General features: G+C 34.9%; 1 protein-coding gene across 1 annotated transcript in view; it reads right to left on the bottom strand.

The window, feature by feature from the left end:
- Nucleotides 1–22,924, bottom strand: part of PTPRQ (protein tyrosine phosphatase receptor type Q) — a 125,620-nt gene that overhangs the window by 75,270 nt on the left and 27,426 nt on the right. Inside the window, exons 22-34 of the mRNA XM_088531203.1 lie at nt 21,289–21,488; nt 19,592–19,841; nt 18,598–18,726; nt 17,744–17,890; nt 15,962–16,134; nt 13,545–13,740; nt 11,723–11,875; nt 11,420–11,599; nt 10,876–10,983; nt 8,330–8,611; nt 5,866–6,048; nt 5,030–5,131; nt 2,582–2,702 (exon numbers count right to left, since the gene is read on the bottom strand). Coding sequence (XP_088387329.1) covers nt 2,582–2,702; nt 5,030–5,131; nt 5,866–6,048; nt 8,330–8,611; nt 10,876–10,983; nt 11,420–11,599; nt 11,723–11,875; nt 13,545–13,740; nt 15,962–16,134; nt 17,744–17,890; nt 18,598–18,726; nt 19,592–19,841; nt 21,289–21,488 — 2,224 coding nt within the window. The remainder of the gene's footprint in view (nt 1–2,581; nt 2,703–5,029; nt 5,132–5,865; nt 6,049–8,329; nt 8,612–10,875; nt 10,984–11,419; nt 11,600–11,722; nt 11,876–13,544; nt 13,741–15,961; nt 16,135–17,743; nt 17,891–18,597; nt 18,727–19,591; nt 19,842–21,288; nt 21,489–22,924) is intronic.

The raw sequence follows: 22,924 nt of genomic DNA, 5'->3' as shown, positions 1-22,924 counted from the left end.
GGGCAAAATATAAGAGGCTGCTGGAGAAGTTATCAAATTCCATACAAGTAAAGACATCTTTTCTTGGATCTCTGTCTACATGTTCTTTATATGTAAAAATGTAACTACTGTAGCTATTTGAGTAACTACTGTAGCTATTTGAGTAAGATAAGAATGTCTAACCTACTTTCATTTCAATTAATTGTGCTCCATAACATCTTATCAGTAAAAAAACTTCCCACAATTGGGCCATAATCACCCAGTCGAACAAAAGTTTGAAGTAGTTCAAGAAAAGTTAATCTTCTATTTAGCAAAGCAACTTAGCTTTCAGCCAAAATATTAAGAAAAAACTAATTGAAGTGAGTGCACTCTTCACAAACAATGAGAAGGTATCTAGCAGAACAAGTTAAGCCAAGGTATTTCAATGAACTACAATACTAAGTTATAAATGACATTTCTTAAAAGACCAGACAAAAATGTTCCTAACCAATTGCATGCTTTCACTTTACAAAGTTTCTTAAAAATCCCAGCAGTCTTAATCAGTAATTATTTGAAAAGATTTTGTTGAATACAGTAATGTCAATGTTTGAGCCTGAAATATTTCCTCAAAAGGGCAGAGGTAAGCTTTGCTGAACAAATATAGTAAAAAGTCAATAGGTAAAGGTAATTTCAGCAATTTTATTAAAAATGCCTTGGTACTCTAGAATTACAGGTTCAGGAAGAACAAGTTAGCAGTCCCAAGCTACAGATAGCTTGATATTTGCTTTACTGTCTGCTAGTATGAAAGGCACTTTGTGCTATGATAAATTCCATGCAAGATAACAATGGCAAAATTACAGATAATGCTCTTTATATTCTACTAGTTGTGGATTCTTGTTCCCATTTAATCAAAGAAAAGTTACCATTTTTCACAACTGCAGCAATATGCAATATATTAAAGCGAAGTGTCTTTATTAGCTTTCCTGTCTCTGAATATGGAAACTCAGGGGTTAATGGGGTCCTCTGTAAAACAGTGACTGCCTTCCCAAAGTAGCAATTACGGCACAACAGTTTGCCTTGTTAATTCTCACTATGCAACGCATCTGATGAAATTATATAGGCAATTATGTCAAGTAATATTTTTTTTTATTTTTTTAAAAGAAGAAGAATGATAAGGAATTAAGTTGTGGCCCCTTTGAAAGTAATGGCAGTTTTCATCCAATGTCCTTGCCTCGAGATGATACCTAATGCCAGTCTAATTTTAGATAAGGCACACTGAGGATAGATAAGATACAGCAAGGAGAAAATGGAAAGAAGAAGGATAGGGCTTACTGCAAAAAGTTTTGTGAATGTTTAATATAGATATTTAGAAAGATGGTTATCTTAACAGGTTTTAAAAATAACTCTTACCAACTCATTCATTATAATAACAATGTAAGCTTTAAGGATGAAAAGCCAAGCAACTTCAAGTCTTTGAACACAGTATCCATCAAAACCATAATCCTTATCATGAAGTATCTGTTTTCTAGCTAGAAATAATTTAATTTAATATTCTTTGTGCTTAAAGAACACCAGACCTTGCTAATGCAGTGGAATTAGGAAGAGAATCCCAAATTAACTCTTTCGAAAAGAAAAGGCTACTTCTGTTCACTTTATAATCAACTTATCTATAAGTTCTAATAAAAAACAATCAAACAAACAAGGAAATAGGATAGAGTCCTATAGAGTCCCCAAAATGTTAAGTATCATTAAAATAATAAACATAAGGTTAATATTACTGTATATTTAAAGACTGTTCTTTTGAATGAAGATCTCAGAAGGTGATTTTTTAAGCATTTGATCTTGTTTCTTCATTGTGGCAAAAAAATGACACAGCATAAACACACTATAATAAAAAGTGATCAGCAGTAAAACCTGTTCATTTTTTTTTATATATGTATACAAAGATCCCTGAAGAGGTATCAAATCACTAGACCAAGCTATGTTAAACAGCACAAGAGCAGCAAGTTGGCATTTAAATTGACAAAAATCCTTCTGAGAGGAAAAAAAAGAGATTTTAAGAGGGATGAGAGAAAATTGCAGGAAAGAAGAAATGGCAGGTGAAAGAAAAAATAAGATGGTAAAGGACTGATAAAACATGATGGTTTGCTTTAAATAAGAATTATACAAAATATAACAGCAGGCATAACTGAAAGAACATAAAATGATTCTAATCTCCTGTCTCAAATTCTTATGTCATTTGGATAGAAGCTAAAACAGGTCTCATAAATTGTTCTTACATGCTTCCTAAAACCAAAGCAATATTCACCTATCCTCAATTTATTTCAAAATCTCCTCAACAATTTAGGAGAGCTTAGTGACTCATTAGTATATAATGAAATAGTTGTTGCTTTCCATCTTAAATTTCAAGTGATGCACAAAGCCTTTATAAACATGCTTAAAACACTTGCAAAACACTGAATGCTCTAATTTTCACTTACTCCATCTGAATTTGTTTATATAAAATGCTAATATTTTAAGTGATGGATTAAAATTCAGTCTCCAAAAATGTGTAATCAACCTAACATTCCTGATAGGTTACAGATTAATATTTATCCTCAGAACCATTTCCAGAAATTCTTACCAGACGTAAACTGTGTAATAGAGGATAATTCCATTTGGCTCCAGTGGAGGCTTCCATGACAACTGCACAATGACACCCGACAACTGTTTTACTGAGAGGGATTCAGGAGGAGAACTAGGAGCTATAAAATGAGAGAACAGGACATAACAGCTTGTTAAACAGCCAAGACCTATGGAAAACGCAGCATCTTTAAATAGGATTTTAATTGTTTATGATGGAAAGTGAACTTTGTACCACACAGGTAGAGCATTCATATCTCATGTTATAGCTCAGCTTCTTTTCCTTTTCCTGACAGATGATAAAAGAAGATTTTGTACGGTGGTGTTAAAACATCTGTTTCTGTGATTCAATGGAAAAAATACTTCATGAGAAAACAGAGCAAACGGTAGGTCACAGTGATTCACCTACTGCCCAAGTACATTGTTGTGATTTTTTTTTCCTTCTAATAAAAGCAGGAGCTTTATAGGTATGAACACATGTAAAATACAGCAAAATAGATCCCTTGGAGAAAAAAAGAAGTGCTGGAAATAATTATACGAAGCACCAAAAAGGGGAAAATGGATAAGCATGGCAGTGAGAAATGATAAAAATTTGGCATACCAGGCAGTGGTAAAATGTATTCACACCATCAAACAAGGAACATATTCATACATTTAACATGTCACAAGAGACAATATAAAGATACGAAATGATCGAGAGCTTTAAAAATTCATTTTAAGATGAACTCTGCACAATACCATATAGCAACTGTGCAGGGAGACACCATAAGTAAAAGAAAACCCTAACACACATTTGATTTCATTCTAATTGAATTACTTTGAGATTCATATAGATATTCATGAGAATGTACCCATGAATATATGAGTGATACCACTTTTTATCAGTATGTTATTGAGGAAGTACATCTTTTTCTTCTTCTTGATTCATGGATATGTACATCACTATGTGGTAATATTAAAATTATTTTTGTGTCTTCAAATTGAAGAGCATCATGTACTAAAAATTCAGGTCATAGTTGCAGTCATGCATGAAAATTGAGAATATGAGCATAGCTATTAGCAAATCTATGAAGTATTTGGGTTGAAACATGGAACACTGTGTTCCTGTAAATAAAGTACATGTGGAGTATTATAAGTACTGTTGTTTCTTAGTTGTTAATCCTTCTTTCACTATCTTAAAACTTGGCAAAAAAATTTTAGAACTGTGCATTTAAGGAAAAAAAAATCATGAACAAAGGCTCATTGAATTTAGTGAATGTCTGTATTTAAAGATGAAAAATGGCGACAGCTGTATTTAGTGTTTTATTTGTTATATTATCCTCAGTGGCTATATAATAAAAGGTCTATCAGTGAATGTCGTTTTGGGAATGTAGGTCTAGTTCTTTGCACAGATCTTATCTGGGGATATTCTTTTCCTGAAAGATAGAATCTATATTTCTTAAATAAAAATTCTCTATGTAAAGATGGATTTATCCAAATTAGCTATTCCCAGTGTACCCCACCAACATAAGTATATAGCAAACACTGTGAATGGAAGATGGAGATTTAACAAGATCCATTGTCATCAAAACCTGGATATTTGGCAGGCCAGTGCTTCGTAAGATGTGAAAAGATACTGAATTTGGGAATGCTTGGTGAGATCCTTGTATCGATGCAGCTTTAGCTTATGTTCCTAGAGACTTCCTCCCTAAGCAACGTGCTCCTTCAAAACGTGAGCCACTGCACCTGAGTCAAAGTTCTGCTTTGAACCTTTTTCATGGGCCCTTCTTCAGTGATTATACTGAACAATAACTGTTATGTGAACAAGTATTTCACATGACTAAACTGAGTACTCAAAGTATAAATAATATATTTTTTTCTGACTTATGGTCTCCTGCACTAGTTAGCAGGGAATGCAATGACCATGCTATCAATTCGATAGTCAAATACTACAGAAGATGGAATCTGAGCATTTTTATAACATTAATAATTTTACATCTGTGCATAAGCATCCATTTATGCATGTATTCAGAAGAAATCAAAAATCTCTAAATAAAAGAACCAGAAGTGTCCCTAGCCCAAGGGACACAGTTCAAGCTGCCTTTTGCTGTTTTCCCTTTCCCTCTCATGTCTGCAGAACCTGAGATAATATTTAGTTTCATCAGTTTAAAAGAGTACTAGTAAAATTAGATTTTTTTCAAGTGTGTGACATACTGGTGAGTCCAAATGTTCACGCTCAGCACTCCTGTGATTTCACATAAATGTGTAAAACAACATACATACAGGTGTGTATGCTTAAGAGTGTGTATAAATATATATAATATATATAAACTCACATATGTAGATATAGACAGAGACATAATTGCAAAAGGAGTATGAAAAAAATGTGCACATATATCTGACAGGGAGTGCAGGATTAGTTTAAGACTACAGGGAGCAACGATACATTACAACTTCTTTCCTGACTTACCATCTTCAGCAGTGAGTATATGCACGGGTGCACTACGAAGGCCCTCCCCCATTGCAGTACTAGCAGACACCTCCACTGTATATTCTGTGTATTTCTTTAAATCTAAATATAGAAGAAGAATTCAGTAAACCAACCATATGGTAAGCCAAATTCGTGTTTTTTTTAATGGAATCCAAAATTTGGGATTCTAAGCCAGGAACAGAAGCTTTGAAGTGTTGAAGAAGCCCATCCCTTACTTTGACCTGTGTCTTGATATTAGAAACTGAAACAAGCATTAGAAAAATTTGAATACAAAGTATTCTGCATGACTAAATCCAACTACTTAAGGCCTAACTACCAGTTTATACTTCATAGAACGCTTTACAGTTTGTGCTTACCACTGATCTGAAAACTTACTGGTTAAGGCATTGAGCTCCCTGTCTTAAATGTTGTGTCATGCTTTGGTTATAATAAGCACGTAAAAAGATAGAAAGGTAGATGCAGTATTTAATTTTAATCAGAATAGGATGGGAAAGATATGTAGTGACTTCAGTGTTTATTTTCAGCCATGATGACAAATAAGTAAAAAAGTGTATACAACTCAGTAATGCTTCTTGCACTTCAAATATACAAAATACAATAAGGATATGTGAGTTCGGTACTGATCTTGCTCCATTCCACTGTAATACTACAGGATAAAACAGACTGCTCCATGGGACAGGTAAAAAAATAACTTCATATTAGGACAAGAAAGACCATATCTAGACAATAAACTAATAATTAGTCTGCATCAGTCAATCTTCTGAGCCCTTTTTAGAACACTTTATAGTTGCCCTAAGTTGTTCTTATATACTGGCCTGCAATATGTAGCATCAGAAGAGTGGTGTTTATGACTCTTTGCTCAGTTCCATTAGTTCCCTTCAGATATATTGTGTAGTTCTGTATGATTCCATTGGGAAGAGATGGTGGAAAAAATGATAACTCAATTTCCGTGGATGAAATGTTCCTATAGGTAATATTTTCAGGTGCAGAATCAGGAACTAGAAAAAAAATGTAGACTTGTAAAAGAATGCAGTCAGATTCATTAATTAAGATTTTTTTAACTGCTTAAAAGAAAACATATTGTAAATATTTAAATTTCGTAAGTGTGTTTATTGCAAAATATATTTTAAAACAGGACCAAAAGACCAAAACATATGACAGATATGCACTCTAATTTCAAGGTTCAAGTCATTCTTTAATTAAAAATAATAATAACAACAACTGAATCACATTAAAAAATCCCTGAGCCATGAGTTGGCATCTCAGACTGACCCTGGTCTTGCCTCATTAGCATAAACGTGCCTGAGGATCACAAAGCCTTGTCAAACCCTGGTTACCTTCATCAAGCCTGATTCAGAGCTTAATACATGGGCTGCCTGCCCATCCTGACTTCAACCCGCCCCATCCCCACTGAAGTCCCTGATGCCTGGGGCTGGAATTGCCCCCATCTGCCCTGTTCCCTTGCAAGGTGGTGGGATGGGCCTTGGATGGTGAGGTCCTGCCCTGCTACCACCAGAAACTACTGCAGGTGCACCATGGCAGTCGCTTTTGGTGTCTATCTGTCCCAATACAAATGGGCAAGTAAGTTTTGTACTATCCAAAACTGGTAGTATAGGATAATGTATCTTATTTTAGAAAATTGTGATTACACAGTGACAGCACAATTTGCCCAATAGACCAAGGAAGTCATGGACATATTTCTAGGACTCTCTAAATGTTCTTATCAACCTACTGGCATTTGTTCATACTAACCATTTTTGTTTAAGTAATATCCAGAAATTGAATGAATTCCACAATTCCTAGGAATCTGTGCCCCAGTTTCTTAGGTGTTTGATTTATTCTTCAGGCCTGAAACACATGCTTCACTCAGGGGAAATCAAAGCTCATCTCAGAAAAAAGGATATGGAGCTCAGTGATTCCCCCCTGGCTCCTAACAACCAAAAAGCTATAGCATCCCACTGTCTGCTTTTGGAGATACTGGTACATGTGTGTCTTTCCTTACTGAGCAAAACCTGGTAAGGAGAACATGTTTAGCTCTATGTTTTTATCTAGATACAGGTAAAGTAGACAGTTGTCTGAGGCAGCAAATTGCTGAAGATGGCAAAAGGACCAAGAAAAGTATGATCATCAAACCAGTACTACTTAGATATGTCTGAGTCCTAAAGAAACAGAATTTACCCCTTTAGAGCTATCAGACGTGTGGGCAGCATGTGGACTAACTCTTTGTATGGTAGCAGGTGGTAACTATCAACACTTCTCTCGTGTGCCCACAACAGCAGCCATTGGAGAAACAGGCTGGTTTTCCTGCTAGTTCTCTAACCTGGCTATTCCTATCAGCATAGGTCAGAATTAGGGCAAGGACAACCTTCTCTTCAGCTTTCTAACATTTCTAGTTAGGTTTTTGCCTCTGCCTTGGTGAATTTCTCCATTAAGAAGATTATTATCATCATTCAGAGATAATCAACAGAGACCAAGCATATTCTTCTCCGTAACCATCTGTCTCCTTGGGTGCCTTCTATTCCTAATTCTACAGCTTAAACCAAACATCTGCTCCTCTGTGTAAACTCTGTGTAAAATTTCTCAGAATTTCTCTGAATGCCCCCCCACTTAGCTTCACTGAAAATTTAATGACCCTTTCTGTATTTTATCTTCATTTCCCTGCATTGTCCTACCTTATGATTGCTTATTTCAAGTCTCTTCTGTGCTGTTATTTCTATTTAATACTTAGTAAGTCCATTCTTGCTTCCCAATTTTGACTTCTAAAACTACTTTCCTTTCTTAGAAATATTTTGTACAGTCTAATTATCTGCTCCTGCATTTTATCTTTGCTTTCTCCAAAATATTTCTAGTAACATCACCAGTTTTACTGGATTGCAACATAGCACCATATCTAAGAGTTCTGTATTTTTTAAAATCATTTGGATTGATTCTTACCAAATTCCAGTTCATAATTTGAAATTCAAGCCTCTCTTACTTTTTGAAATCTCTCCATTCCTACAGAAATAAGTTATTTTTCTGCAAGACACAAGGAATTTTCAAAGACAAGTGGTAAAATATATGAGTACTTGAGGTATACCACTTGCCCCTGTTTTCTTTACTTAATCTTTCTATTTCTTTACTTCTGTTTGGTATATAGGAGAAGGAAAAGGAGGCTTCAAACTTTCTGCCTTGTAAAGCAAACATATGCTTTTAAAGTTAACTAAATGGACCTCCTGGGCATCAAATAAGGCAGTTGACAGTGAAAAATTACAGAATTCTAAAAAAAAATTGTATACTCACCCGTTTCAGATGTTCTCACCAAAAGTGGGAAAGATGACTGATTCCCATGGCCAAGTCTGGTGAATGCCCTTACAGAGATGTTGTAGAGAGTATATGGCTTCATTTCACTTAGTGATATACTTGTGTTTGAGGCATTTTTAATAAACAACTCATTGGAATCACTGTAGAGAACTTCATAGTGAGTTATGAGACCATTGGGCCGCTCAGGTGGTAACCATCTCAGGTTTATTTTTGTTGCAGTTACATCTACTAACTCCACGTTTTGGGGTGGAGAGTCTGGTTCTGTAATACAGAAATTGGAGAACAAAAAAGGATTTCTGAGATTTTTAATGGAATTGTTATTAATGGAATATAAGACTGATCTCACAGACCTACTATTCCCCAATGTTTAAGTATCCTGGAGTCATCAGAACACATAGCTAACTGTAGCAAATGGTAGCAACTCACTCGGTGACTATCCCTCTCTAAACTTAGAAATTTTTCCTGTCCATTTTGCATCCTCCAAACTTTCAACTTTTCTGGAACTTGCAGCTTTCAGCCATTCACATATCCATCCCAAACTGCATCCATTAAAAAAGGTAATTTCTGTCCACTGTTCACATGCAGACCTTCCTCAAATACCTTCACTGGCTTCATCAACTTCAAGTTCCTTAACTTTGTTATTATGCTCATTTGTCTGTTTTCTTCTTGGATAACCACCCATCTTACTTATTGCACTTATCTGACCATTAAACCAGAAATAGGAGTAAAATATACTGTAACTAAATTCCTTTTAGTTTACCAGTAGTGATTGGTGTCCATGAAGACCATAGTGTATATCTTGTGTGTAATGCACAAAACAAGGACAGCTCCAGGGTAGTACTATTTGGTAAATCTACTTTCAATATCTCATTCCATATGATTGCAGCAAGCTAATAATCCACAGACAGGTTGACGTCTGAGTGGGAGCTGCACTTATGTAAAATCAGCTGTGAATCTAAACTTGGGTTCCTCAGTTGCACTCATCACTTCACCCTGAAATACCTAATCTATAAAATTTCTCTGATTTCTCTGATTTGAAATTTCTCTGATATGAAAGATATCGAAATGCCACAGTCTCTCATCCTAACGTAAATTATCTAAGATAGCTGTAGACAATCTTTTACCTGGACATAACTCTCCCTTTTCAACTAGTATGAGTCAGACAGCTACCTTAGACTACTTGTTATTCTTAGGTTGGCTAAAGTTAGCCCAGGAAAACTGAAGTATCAAAAAGAATAATATAAAAGTAATCAGACACAGCTTTGTGAAAAGGCAGGATTTATCAGTAGATTTCTGAATAGTTTCCTTTAGCCTTGCATGCATCCCCTACTGAACTGCTGAACTGTTAGCCTGAAATTTCACTGTGAACAAATTTCTTTCACATTCAGAGATGGAGTTGTAAACATAAAATTTCTTTCACAGAAAAAGACATTTAGGCAGGTAATTTTCTGTTCTTGTGATGTGCCCTTCCTCTGCAAAAACAATACAAAAGCATGCAGCCTTTAAAATTTTTCACAAGCTCTGTAAAATTTACTATTTAATTTGAGATGGTGGTTGGATGGTTATCCAAATCATTCAAAATTCACAAATCTCCATGATTTTTAAGCCTATAATCCTTTGCTCTTTTTTATTCCCCCTTAAGTATTTCTCCTGTATTGCAGCATATTTGGCAGGTGTGAGAGAATGAAGATAATTGGCCCAATTCCTTCTCTGTTACTTCTGTAAAAACAGAAGTGTGCTGAAAGCAGTAAAAACAAACTGATAAAAACCTGATGTAAATGAGGAAAGATTAGGTTCAATATTCATATCTCCGCTCTGAGAATCAAATTCCCAGGTTCTCTTTGTTAAAACCATGGCAACTCCAGCTACTGCCCCTGCAGATTTATGTGTGGAGGCTGCCTTGAAAGGCAAGAAAGCTCCAGAAATCTTCACAAGGTAGCACTACACCCTACATTAAAACTGGTAAGTGTAAAAGAAATAAAGCCTCAAAACTCTATAGGAACAACAGCACACAATATCATTAAAGGGCTCACTTTTATCAGCAGCCCCGCTGACAGACAACATGGCTTCTTACTTGAAGCTCAGTTAAAGTACCATCTCCAAATGCTTCAAAAACAAACAAACAAACAAACAAACCAACAACAAAAAACAACAAAATTTCCGTATGAGAGCGTAATAAAAAGGAGAAGCTGGAGTCACAAAGATAATTAATTATAGCTTATATGGGGGCAAGGGACACACTGATTTCAGTGAAAAAACATCAGCTTTGTAACTTGCTTCCCATTTGTCCATCAGAGTTGATATTATTTCATTTTATTTCTGGTCATGATGCAGTTTTTATCATTTCTAGTAGTTACCTCAGATCAGGCTGAATGAGGACACTGACAAACAGAAAATTAGTAATTTCAATGAACACTGATTTTATATGTACGTTTTGTACCCCTACTTATGGATGTACCCAGTCTCTCAAAGAAGTGCATGCTTATGTACAGAAATCAAATAATCACTACAAAGAACATAGTTACCATCTTCTGGGGTTCTCACAAAAATATCATTCTCTTCAGACAAAGCACTTTCTCCAACTGCGGTTGAGGCTGCAACTCTCATTTTATAATTTGTGTATTTTTTTAGACCTAAAATGATTAAGCACAAACACACACCTGAAACTGCATAAGGAATGCATTTTCTTCAGTTGTGATCAAAATTATTATTAAATAGAATAAAATTATCATTAATTTCAAACAAAAAATCAAATCTGAAAAAGAATTAACAACTTAGGAACACTGTCTGGGTGGAAGGAACAAAAAAATTCCAAGGAGAAATCCATTTCAGAAATTACTACTCACCAGCTATACCTGGTTATCTCCTCCCCTCTTACATTCCTTAAATATTTATCCGCAGCAGACAGTCTGGCAAGAGTGTCCCAATCTTGCATTCACACATGAAAGTATGTGAGATGGATGGGGGAGATTTGATCTACCTTATCTTGCAAATATCTATGTTACTTTAAAATTGGAATAAGTTTGCATAAAAAAATTGAAATTATTTTCTTATCAAATGACACTGTACCTGTCATAAGTAAGCTGTTGTTTGAAGCTGTTGTATGGAATGCTCTTTTGGTATCCAGTTCCATTGCGTATACAGTATAATGAATAATTTTCCCATTGGGATTTGCTGGAGGATCCCAATACAGCAAAACAGAGGAGGAGCTAATATTCTTATAACATATATTTTGTACTGAGCTTGGAACTTAAATGAAAACAAAAAGTTGCAACAATGAGAAACAAAATAATGAAAAAAAGCATTAAAGAAAAAAACTTCAGTAAGGAAATGATGTATGTTATCTTATATTTCAGAATCATAGGGTTTTACCTTGTTCACGAGTCTTGACTGTGAGAGTAGATGATGGCCCTTCTCCAACAGAAGTGAAAGCAGATACACTGATTGTGTAGTCTGTGAAAGGTGCAAGGCCTTTTATAACATATGACAGTTCTTCAGCCAAAATATTAATGGTATACTGATTATCTGCAATTAGATAGAAGACAGAAATAGGCAGTTATCTCTAAACTCAAGCTGACACAGTAACCTACAACTATTTCACTCTAAACAAATTACTTTTTATTACATAAACTACAAAAACATAAGCAAGAGGTTACACCATGTGTCTACGAATTAAGGAGAAGCTATTGTAGGCCTGCTGTCATGTGTAAAACCACTTTTTCAGTGGTCTACTAAGTATGTAATTCAGGTAATAGGATTGGAGTAGATGAAAGAATAAATGGCGGAGAAGTGAAAACACGTTTTGTAGGAACTCAGAAAATATATACTTGCAGATGGGACTTGTCTTCCCACTGACATCAGAATCTGTTGCAGCTCATAGGCTGTTAAAGGTTTTTGTTTGATTTTTTACTTTTGTTTGTTTGTTTATTTGTTTTCATAGGGAAGGACAAATTTTATCTTCCTTGCCCTCAAAACTATGCGATAAAACTCTATACTTGAAATAGTTCCCCTCACAGATGCCTTCACAACGATATTTTTTTGCAGAAGAAAACAGCTGTGATCAATAGAATGAAGTCAGACATGTACCTATATGGTTTTTGGTGTACCTGTGATAAAATTAAAAACTAGCAGCATCCTGACTGTGCTAATCAATATCATCTGCTAGACAGGACCTCTATACCACTGCAACGTGAAAAAGTGTGGATACTACAATTATCTGAGCCACAGGCTCAAAGTTTTGCAAGGACAGCATTAAAAATAGAGGCATCTAAAATCAGCAGGCACTGTTGAAAATTTGTCAATTATCATAACTTCAATAAATATCTGAAAATAATACTTATGCCAGGTAACAACAAATGCTGACTAAAGCAATTTTTCATAAACACAAACTTCTTCTAGTAGCTCACTAACTCAAATTGCATGAAAAAAATCACATTTGAAGCAGAGTATATTCTGCTTCAGAGTGTAATGAAGAAGATTCTTATGGATTAACATTGTATGGCAATGATCCAGTGTACTTTAAAGTAGTGGATTGAATTCTAGTGTTAACTATACTGATAATACATAAAAATCAAAACTTGATTTTCCTACTACTCTTTAAACTCTCTTCGTAAAAATTTGGAGAGGGTTTTAAGTCCCTGCCTGTCAGCTAAGGGCCTTTTAATGATCTGTAAATATCCATAGTTGGTAAAGAAACACTGTTCCATTGATAATACAGAACAAGTGTACACACTAATGACATCGCCATGTCATGGGGTCATCTCCACCTGTTTGTCACCCAGATAGCAAAGTTGTAACTTTTTGACCTATTTACCTCCTCTGACATTTGAAAACCTATTAGTCAAAAGGCTTAGAGAAATCAAGGTCTCTGAAGGGCTTGGAGATATGTTAATCCCTGACAATCACACCTGCTTTGGCAACTGTAATAACTGATTGTCTATGCAGCTTGGCTGATGGCTTTCGGGTGCTCCTTTCACTAGGAAGAAGGTCAGCTGGGTGACAAGGGGCTAGTTCCTGCCTGTGTGGCATTCCCATTTGCTTCAGAAGGTTATTTGGTAGTAAAAAAAAATCTGACTCCAGCAAATGACCCATCCATAATTTGCTTGAACCGTGTGCTAAAGATCGTATTTGGGACAGTGACGGGTAGTTGCTTCAGACAAAGGAGCAGGTAGAAAAAATATCTTAAGTATCTTACCCAGAGCAGCTCCATTTACTGCAGGCAAATTATCGCCAGAGACACTTGTAAATATAACTGGGGAATCTGTTTGAGTACTGGAAAATATTTCAGCTGAGCCTTCATATAATTCATTGGCTGCTTCCATTGAATTCCAGGTTGGAGAAAGCTTGATGTTTTCACTTAACATATATGGTTCCAAAGAATCAATTGCATACTAAAAATTAGAAATAAAAAAAAATCACAAATGATCATTAAATAATTTAATAATAATAATAATGGTTATTATTATTATATAGTATATAAATAATGTTTGTGTATTTATGCATGTAAGGTGCATATATTTACACTTTAAAAGTAGTAGGAAACTAACATAGCTGTCATTACAACAGTAATAAACTTTTCAAATTATTTTTCATGAAAAAATACCCTCTGCTTTAAGTAGCCTACAACTATTTCTTTTAAAAATAACACCTCATTATTTTTTTAAATTACTTAAAGCATAAATTTTATATCAAAGCTGTAATGCTCCCAAAGAGCAACATGTTTAAATTAATGGTGTTACCCTGGGAGCTATTTTGAACAAACACATTTTGGAATGTAGGAGATTCTATTTGTACTGAGCATACTCCAAAGCAGGGTTGAAAGCAGTGAAAACAAGATTTCAAATACTCCCATTAGACACCGAAGAAGAGACGATACGTGGAGTTGGGGAGAAAGAGAAACTAATAAAATAAAGAGGAGAGGGAAAATATTGGACATAAATATTGGATAAAGGGAAAATAGAGGGGAGAATGAATATTGGAAATAAATATTGGAAAAGGGAGAATGGAAGGGAGGAAAGTGGTCTAAGAGTCAGGAAGACAAAAGAGGAGGACAATAAAGGCCAAAAGATGGTGGGAGTGGATCTAACAAGGGGAGCAAGAACTACCTGGACAGAAAGCAAAGAAAGCAGAAGAGAAGGCAAAGAGGCTTTTTAAACAGTTAAGTAGGTGGGATTAACCACAGAGATACAGCATCAATACTATACAAGAAGGAAAAGATACGTATACATCTCATTTTTACCAGCTTCTGTAACAAAATAGTAAACAGCCATGGAAATATCTTTTGTCTCTGAGGCTTTTCCACATACAAGATAACAGCCTTTTATTGCTACTAATTGAGTACACTGGATCCAACAGTTCAAATTCTGTAGATGGACAAAGCTGGGGTGTATAGGGTTCTAAGTAAAACAATGTTTGTTATGATTTGTTTTGTTTTTTAATTAAGAAATTACATTCAATAAACTATAATAAAGCAGAAGCAATGCTAAATCAAGAACTCAAAAGTTAGGAAATCCCATCATTAAAACATGCCAGTGCAGATTTAATTTTCATCCTTTGGTGTCTGCACCATGATACAATCTTTAATTATAGAATTATATACATTTTGTTTTTCAAAGACCCATGTCTGGTTTAATGAATAGAGCCTTATTCTTTCTTTTTCTTTTCTTTTTTTTCCCTCCCTATTCCTTGTTTAGTGTTTGACTTCAAGGCTCCATTTAATGCATAGAAGTGAAATTGAAAGCAAACTCCTTCATCGAGCTCTACACCACAAACTTAGATTCTGTGCCATATCCAAAGAAAGACATTAGTGCCAAATCAACAATAACAAAAAAGACAGCTTTGGGAACACTTGTTCAAAATTTAGATCCAGAAGAGCTTTCTCTCAGAAGGCACTCAATCCTGAAATCCCTTAATTTTGAGGTAAATGTTCTCTAAAGGTCTACAGTTGCTGCAGAACTGCTATTGTCTAAGGTTGTTCAGAGCACATTAGTGTGCAAAACCAGAAACTAGAGAGACTGACACCTCTAAGTCAAGATTTGGTCCGACCCATGTGCACAGGTATCATTCATACACATCCATCACTTGGAGTTCAGCATGCAGTATTAGCAACTTAAATTCAACAGTGCCAATGGGGCAGAAATGCTGATGGGGTTTGCCTTGCAAGCAGAGCACTTCTCCAGCCATGGGAGACTTGGATTCAATTCACTTCCATCGGATTCCTGCCCAAACTTTCTCAGAGGCTACTGGAGAAAGTGAATGTTGATCCAGAAATCTAAATCTGTACTCTTACTGCTAGGTCACACTGTACTGTAAAGAACTCAAGTGTAATAGGGATAGAAGAGATCAGATTGAGAGCTGTGGCTCCTTGCCTTTAGTAGCTGGGAAATTCTGGATTCTTGCTCTCAAATTATTTATGGTTTTCATGTACTGAAAATACAGGTATTGGAATCTCTTTAAAACTCAGACAGAGAAGGGGGGCGGGGTGGGAAAGGTGGTGCATAAAAGCATTGAAAACCCATCCATGTTAGCTAATTCCATATTCTGCATTTATTGCAAAAGGCAAAGAAATAAATTTAATCTAGCAAAGAAATCTATACTAAAAATACTAAATACCTTCACTTCTCCTTTGAGGATAGTGTTCTCTAGAGTCACCTCTGTTTCCTCCACATATACTTTAACTCTGTACTGGATAATGATACCATTTGGTTGTTGTGGCTTCCTCCAAACAATTTTTACGTATGTGGCTTCCACTTCTGCTAGATGTAAATCAGATATAGCACCTGGGACTAAACATTCAAGAGAATGCTTGATTTAACTAAAGATCTCAAATTATCACAAACTTTTTCAACACTATCAGCAATTAATCAAATTTCATATTCTTACCTTTGTGTGTTCCCACACAAATAGAAATTTCGTTCAGATATTTTTAGCAAAAAAGTTACATTCCTAAAAATATAAGTATTTTTACATATTTACATATTTGACATACATGACCTATGTACAAAGTTGATCAGATCCTAAGACAATGTAAATCAAGATGGCTTTACTGAAGTCAGTGCACTGAAAATCATTGCTAGTTTACAAAAAATGGAATCACAAGTATATTGAAAACAGAAACTTAATTTTTTAAATCCACCAAAACCATATAAAAATGAAGTAAACAAAAAAGGAAAAAGAAATATAAGGAATTTTGTGCAGCTCACTTTTTGGTTCAATTTCTTCTTTAGGCATGCAGTAATAATGATACTGTACTTTGCACAGAACTTTCAGAGACCCAAAACCTCTACATTCAATAGAATGATTTGCTGTGAAAAATCTTTATTCCCAGTATACCACAGGAAAACACAAAACTAAGATTACGTGCATAATGAGGGTTTGTAAATTTGAGGTCAAAGTTAGATCTTTTATCTCACTTACAAAAAAAAAAAAACCCTTTGGCTTGTGACATGGAGTTTAGAAAGAAGGTAAGCAGAGCTATAATGAGGCAGGCCATCTCAGTAGACTTTCTCTGAGAGGTGCCAAAAGCAGATACTTTGGGAAAGAGCAAGATAAGTAAGTGTAGGTGTTCCTCCCACAGTTACACTTTAGCAGTGAACATTCCAGCAATCAGTGGTGATTGAAAGAGTTTCTAATTTCGTGTTGTGTGGCATAAACATAACACAGAAATAAAACCTTTTTGCCTGCCTATTACACAGTAATTCCATAGTATTTCTGGTTGCATCCCAGCTGCAGAGAAGTAACTTTGTGCAGTCTCACACACCTATCAGATAGATCTGAATTTTTATTGGTCATAGGAGTCCCTCCTAGTGAGCCAGAGCCCTCCTGGTTCTGGGGCAGAACCAAACACTTGACTGTCCTGGGACAAGACCTCCTTGGTGGGTCTGCGTCAGCATTATGATCCCTGGTAAAAATGGTTCCATTAGAACATAGAATGGGCTCTGGATTTGGTGAAAATTAATCAAACGTGTCATTTCATAAGAAATATTCAGGGCTCAACAAAGCAGGATAGTAATGTAATATTGCAATGTTATTTCTCTACTACTTGCTGCCATCTAACGGCTAAGCAAAGAACGTGTAACAATTACTGTATTCTAATTTGATGACTCTAATTCAGTAAAAACTACCTTTGTTTCACAGTCTTTGAAGGTTGCAAAATTCATTTTATCATAGTTTATACCCTTGAAGAAAGCAAGAAATAGATTTACATAAAAGCTTTTCTAAATAATTTATTTCATTAGCTTGTTACTCCTCTGAATGTTTTGTGAAAGACTTCTGAAAGTGAACTAAAATCATCCTACCCATTTTTAATTCTGCAACTTCAAATGGCTTTGAAAGGAAAGCTGAAGACAGTTAACACATATACCTAATTTACTTCATTTCTGAAAGTTTACCTACCTTCTGCAGGAGTAAAAACTGTAAGGTTAGTCTTTGGTCCCACCCCAGCACTTGTCTCAGCACCAACATACACGTCATATATTGTAAAGGGCACGAGGTTGCTAAATACAAACTTAAGATCTTTTGTGCTATTATCCAGGATATAACCTGGAATGAAGAATGAAAAATAAGTTGGTAGCTCAAAAATAAAATAGATATACCATGTTCTCATCCTGAATACAGCTACTTTTTCAGATTTATTTATGAAAAGGTAATTCAACATTGTAAATAATACTGTATATCTAAAAAAAAATTAAAATAAGTATGTGTTTCAAGAAAAGAGGAGGGGGGTTGTTTATAAATCAACTTTCACTTTTCCTGGGTGATCGCATTAAAACATTAGAATATAACTCGTTACCTGCTTATTTAATTACATGCAGTTAAATACCACCTTTAACTAACAAACATGTTTGAATTTAAAAATTTTCAGTAACAGCAAAACAAACAAAGGATAAAAATCCTCCTGAACCCTTTATTTAGCAGAAAGAGAACAGTAACAGCAAGATACAAAATGATTTGAATAGACAAGCATCCTTACTCGACCTAGTCTAGCATCTGTATGGCAGAGTGAGGACAGTTGGTTTCCTCCTGTTTTAGGAATTTCTAACACTAAACCTCATTATCTACCCATTATCTATAACCATCCCTGAACAGTTTTGGAAGAACTATTAACAAGTCTAGTAGTGAAAAGAATATGTAGCAATGTTGTCAAATGCTTATTTTTTATTGCTGGAGACACTAGAATACCAGTGTAAGAAAATAATTAGACAAACAAAAAGGATTACAAAAAAAAAAGATAATCAACTCTGACTTACCAGATGGTCCATACAGCTCAACTCTGTAACTAAACTTTCCTGTTACTATGGTTGGTGGGTCCCAACTCACCAAGAAAGACTTTGCTGTAATGTTGCTCTTGGCAAAATTTTGTGGTGGGTCTTCTGGAACTTAAACAACATCAGAAAAGTTCTGAGCATGTAACAATTTATGCTAGAGTTTCCCAGAACGACTTGTCAGATTATTTATCTTAAACCTAAACATTAAATTAAGAGGATGAAAAGTTACAGTTTCCCCTTAGCACATCTTACTAAAATGGCTTATTTTTATATCATTTACTTTTTGTTCCTGATGCAATTCTGCAAGAGATGTCTGTCCAGAGAGCTAGTAGTGTGCAAATAATCTTTAAGGGAAGATGTGGCAGGGATTCTACTAAGTCTAATAAGGGCTTCACTGTTACATGAATTACACACAGATTATGCTCAAATACTACTGTGATGCTCAGCAATACAAAGCTCTAATCAGATAAATTTTCCCCCTCTATACAACTTTTTTTTCACTTTGAGAATATGTCATTTTAAAGGTATCTGGTAGCACAAATGATATTGCTGTCCAAAAACCAAAGTTGGAAACAATTAAGCCTGCAAAAACCTTACACATTTGAGTAGTCTTTTCTTTTAATGGAACTACCCAAATGAATTGAATATGAATTAAATGATAACTATTAAACTATCCTGACATTTTCATATTTAAGAAAAAATATCTATATTTAGCTTACTTTAATGTCTTTAACATTCCACTAAACCTGAATTCCCTTTGTACATTATTAGATACATTAACAATTGTGGATACTTTCAGGTGTTTCTATCAGGTGAGTTCAGGGAAGCCTAGAAGCAAGCACACACGTGCAACACAGAAAAAGACAGATTCAAACTGAAGTATCTTGAAGCATAACTTTACAATGATATTTTACATTTGCTTTCAACTAAATCTGAGTACTCAACATATCTATTTCTTACTGAAAGCAGGATATACCTGATTCCGGTGTCCGGACAATAGCACTGTCAATGTAACCTGGCTCGGTGGTAACTGCAGAGACTTCGAAGAGATAGGTGGTGTATGGTCTGAGGTTAGTTATGACAAAACTAATTGGTTCATTCCAAACAGAGCTCATTTGACTAGGTGCCACTGCACTTGGTGTAACCGTAGTCCGTGAGGGAACTGTGGATTTGCCAAAAGTAGTTGAAGGAGTGGTAGTACTCCACAAAAAGGATTCACTGTTATCCTATAAGGACAAAATAGGAAATAAGGTAGGCCAAATCTATGACCTATAATTGTAAGTGTATATAGTCCAAAAAGAGGGAGACACCTTTTGAAATAAAATCACTCAAAATAGGTCCTCTTTTTTATACTCAGCATCCAAATTTATGTTGTCATTTCATTAGCTGGCAGCACTAACAACTCTTGTTAGTGACAGTATTACAGTTCTCTTCATTATTCCAAAAATCTCAAATATGATTTCCTAGAAGAAACTTTCTAATCTTATTATTCCCAGATTCCATTTTCAAGCATTCAACCACCTTTTTGAGAAGTGCCTTAATGAGATCCTTCTACATCATAAATATATAAGGAACATATGAACATATGGAATATATGAGTATATGAAGACACATACAGACACACACATATATATTTGTATCTGTGCGTATATATGGCATATATGATGATAAGGCATGAGGATAGATGGCAGCCTGCTGATCCATAGTATCAGGAGAGACATCTGAAAAATCACTAGCAATTACAATAACTAATGCTTGTGATTCAGCAGGTGGCAGGCTTTCTTCTCAAAGCTGAATGAAATCAGCCACATGTTGGGAGCCTTCATAACACCTAAGATGATCTTGCAAATAAGATCTGAAACCAAAGTCCTTGTAATTTGTTGCTATAAAAACTTCACATTTTACTAAATAAAATACTAACACTAGTATCCTGAAAATAATAGAAATCAGACAACCTCACATCCTAGCAATCACAGCACTCTGCTTAGAACAAAGCTGGCTGGTAAAGACAATTTTCCTCAAGAAATTCTGAAAGGTATACATTGTTTATAGGTCTGAATTCAATGAATAGCGAAAATTCAGAAAAATTTCAAAGAATGTTTAAGAACAACACAGTCTGTCCCATTAAAAAAAAAAAACTGCTACTTCTGTTTCTTTTCATGTTGATATGAAAAATATTCTGGTTGAAATGGTGAAATGTCCAACTCAAAGTGGAGTATAAATTTGAAGTGCAGTAATTATCATTGTATTATATTGTATTTTATATAAAATTGTATTATATATAAAAATAAAGTATTAACAATAAAAGTCAATAGTTACCTGTCAACAACAAATTCTTACATTTTAAGCTGAATGTTATTAATTATCCAAAAGAGATGCAAAAAGTCAGAATAATTTAACTACTTTCTGAAAAAAAAATATTGGAAATTGACCTTGCTTAAAGTATTTCCCTTGATTAAACTGGGCATTCCAAGAAAAAGGACTCCACTTAATCTGTTTCAGACAGAAAGGCTTTTCTTTATCCCGTATAACCTGCTTGTGCCTCAGTCTGTAAAATGTTTGGGATAGTTCTGAAAAGCCAGCTTCCAAATTCTTTTCTCTCTCAAAATTCAAATATATTTATATTTTCTGTGGCTTGAGTGTAGTTCTAATTTAAAAGTTCATAACACTTACATTACATTCTGGTAACCTCCCAGACAGAAGGTCCTCTACTTTAACAGAGACATCTTTCACAATGATTCCACTTCTTGCGTGTTTCACACTAATCTTGAAACTAGTTATCTTTCCATTTGGTTGCCGAGGGAGAAACCATATCAGATTCACAGCTGAATAATTTAAAGCTTCAACTGTGAGATTCACTACTTTACCTGGAGCTTGAAAACAAAACAAACAAAAACAGTGAGAAAAAAAAAATTATTTTCAGTTAATGTGTACTTCAGAATTAAACCTATCTTGGTGTAAAATGAATTTCATTATCATTCAGTATCACAGCACTCACTGAATTTATGACATTTTAAGTGTTTCCACTCTCCTATTTCCTGTAATCTTAGCTTTTAAAGAATCATTTGAATTAGACAAAATTAATAGCTTTTGTTTGTACTTTTTTTCTTCCCTCTCCAACTCATCTATCCACTCTACTATCAATTATTTCACTCCAACATAAATAACAAAAATGCCTGAACTTTTTATTTGTAACACCCTTGTTTCTAACTTCCAAATACTGAAATGAAATGAAACGAAGAAATACCAGCCACTCACAAACACATGCAGAGTAATTGATATGCAACCAGATCCTTCTCAGTCTAGTCTGTGAGAGTTATATTCAGCCTTACAATAACTGAGTAACTGGTTTGGTCACCTTAAAAATTCTTTCTAGAAATATCTACAGTCAGAAGCAACAAACAAGTTTACTACAGTTGAAAGAGATTAAAGCATAAATGCACATTTTTTGTTTAAGGGCATATGATAGCACTGAGTGTATTTGACTTTTCCTATGCTATCTTTTCAACTGAATGTATTTTTGATAGCTTTTAAAGTTCAATTAAATTTCAATATGCACTATAATTGGAGAAATATTGTTCCTTATATTAGTTAAATTTTCAGAAATTTGTGTCAGAACAGCAGTATCAATCACAACACAGAGGAATGGGGTGCAGCATTGAGAATTTAAATGCTTGTGTGATGTAGATATAAAGAAGTTTTTGAGACTATCTGAACCTTCTTATCTAAGGATTAGAGGACTGTAGCTCTCTCTCAGTCCCATCTGTATGACATGTTCAGTAGCACGTCCTGTGACAGCTAGCCTTGCTATTAAGGGAGTATATACTCTTTAAAATATATATATGTGTATATATGTTCACAGGTACAGAAGATCTTCCCTAGCTAAATTGAAACAGATCTTCTAAACCTCATGTTTAGCTCTTGCCCTAGGACCTGCTGAATTAGGGCCTGTATTTATAGAGTTCTGCAGATCTTGCTTTTTTACCCCCCTTGACTACAGTTCCTACCATGATTATCATCGATTCATTGCAAGCTATAACAAAATCCTTTTCATTTAACATATCATTTCCTTTGGTTAATTTACTATTTTAAAATGTACCTATTCATTTTGACCACGTTTCAAGATGTTTGGGTTTCAAGAGCTACTGTTGGACAGAAAGACAGGGAGAAAGTAAAAGTACAAATGCAGTGTCAGTGACAAACAGCTCTCACCTCACACTTGAATAGACTTCCCAATTACATTTATGATAAAGGTCTCTACCTTTAATAAATGTGCAAGCAGAGATGCACCAAAAAGCAAAGAACTAAC

The sequence above is a fragment of the Tinamus guttatus genome, unplaced genomic scaffold (assembly GCF_059628265.1).
Source record: "Tinamus guttatus ecotype Peru unplaced genomic scaffold, ASM5962826v1 Tinamus_guttatus_pri_ptg000399l, whole genome shotgun sequence".
Classification (NCBI taxonomy): Eukaryota; Metazoa; Chordata; class Aves; order Tinamiformes; family Tinamidae; genus Tinamus; species Tinamus guttatus.
This window is presented reverse-complemented; position numbering and strand designations above follow the sequence as displayed.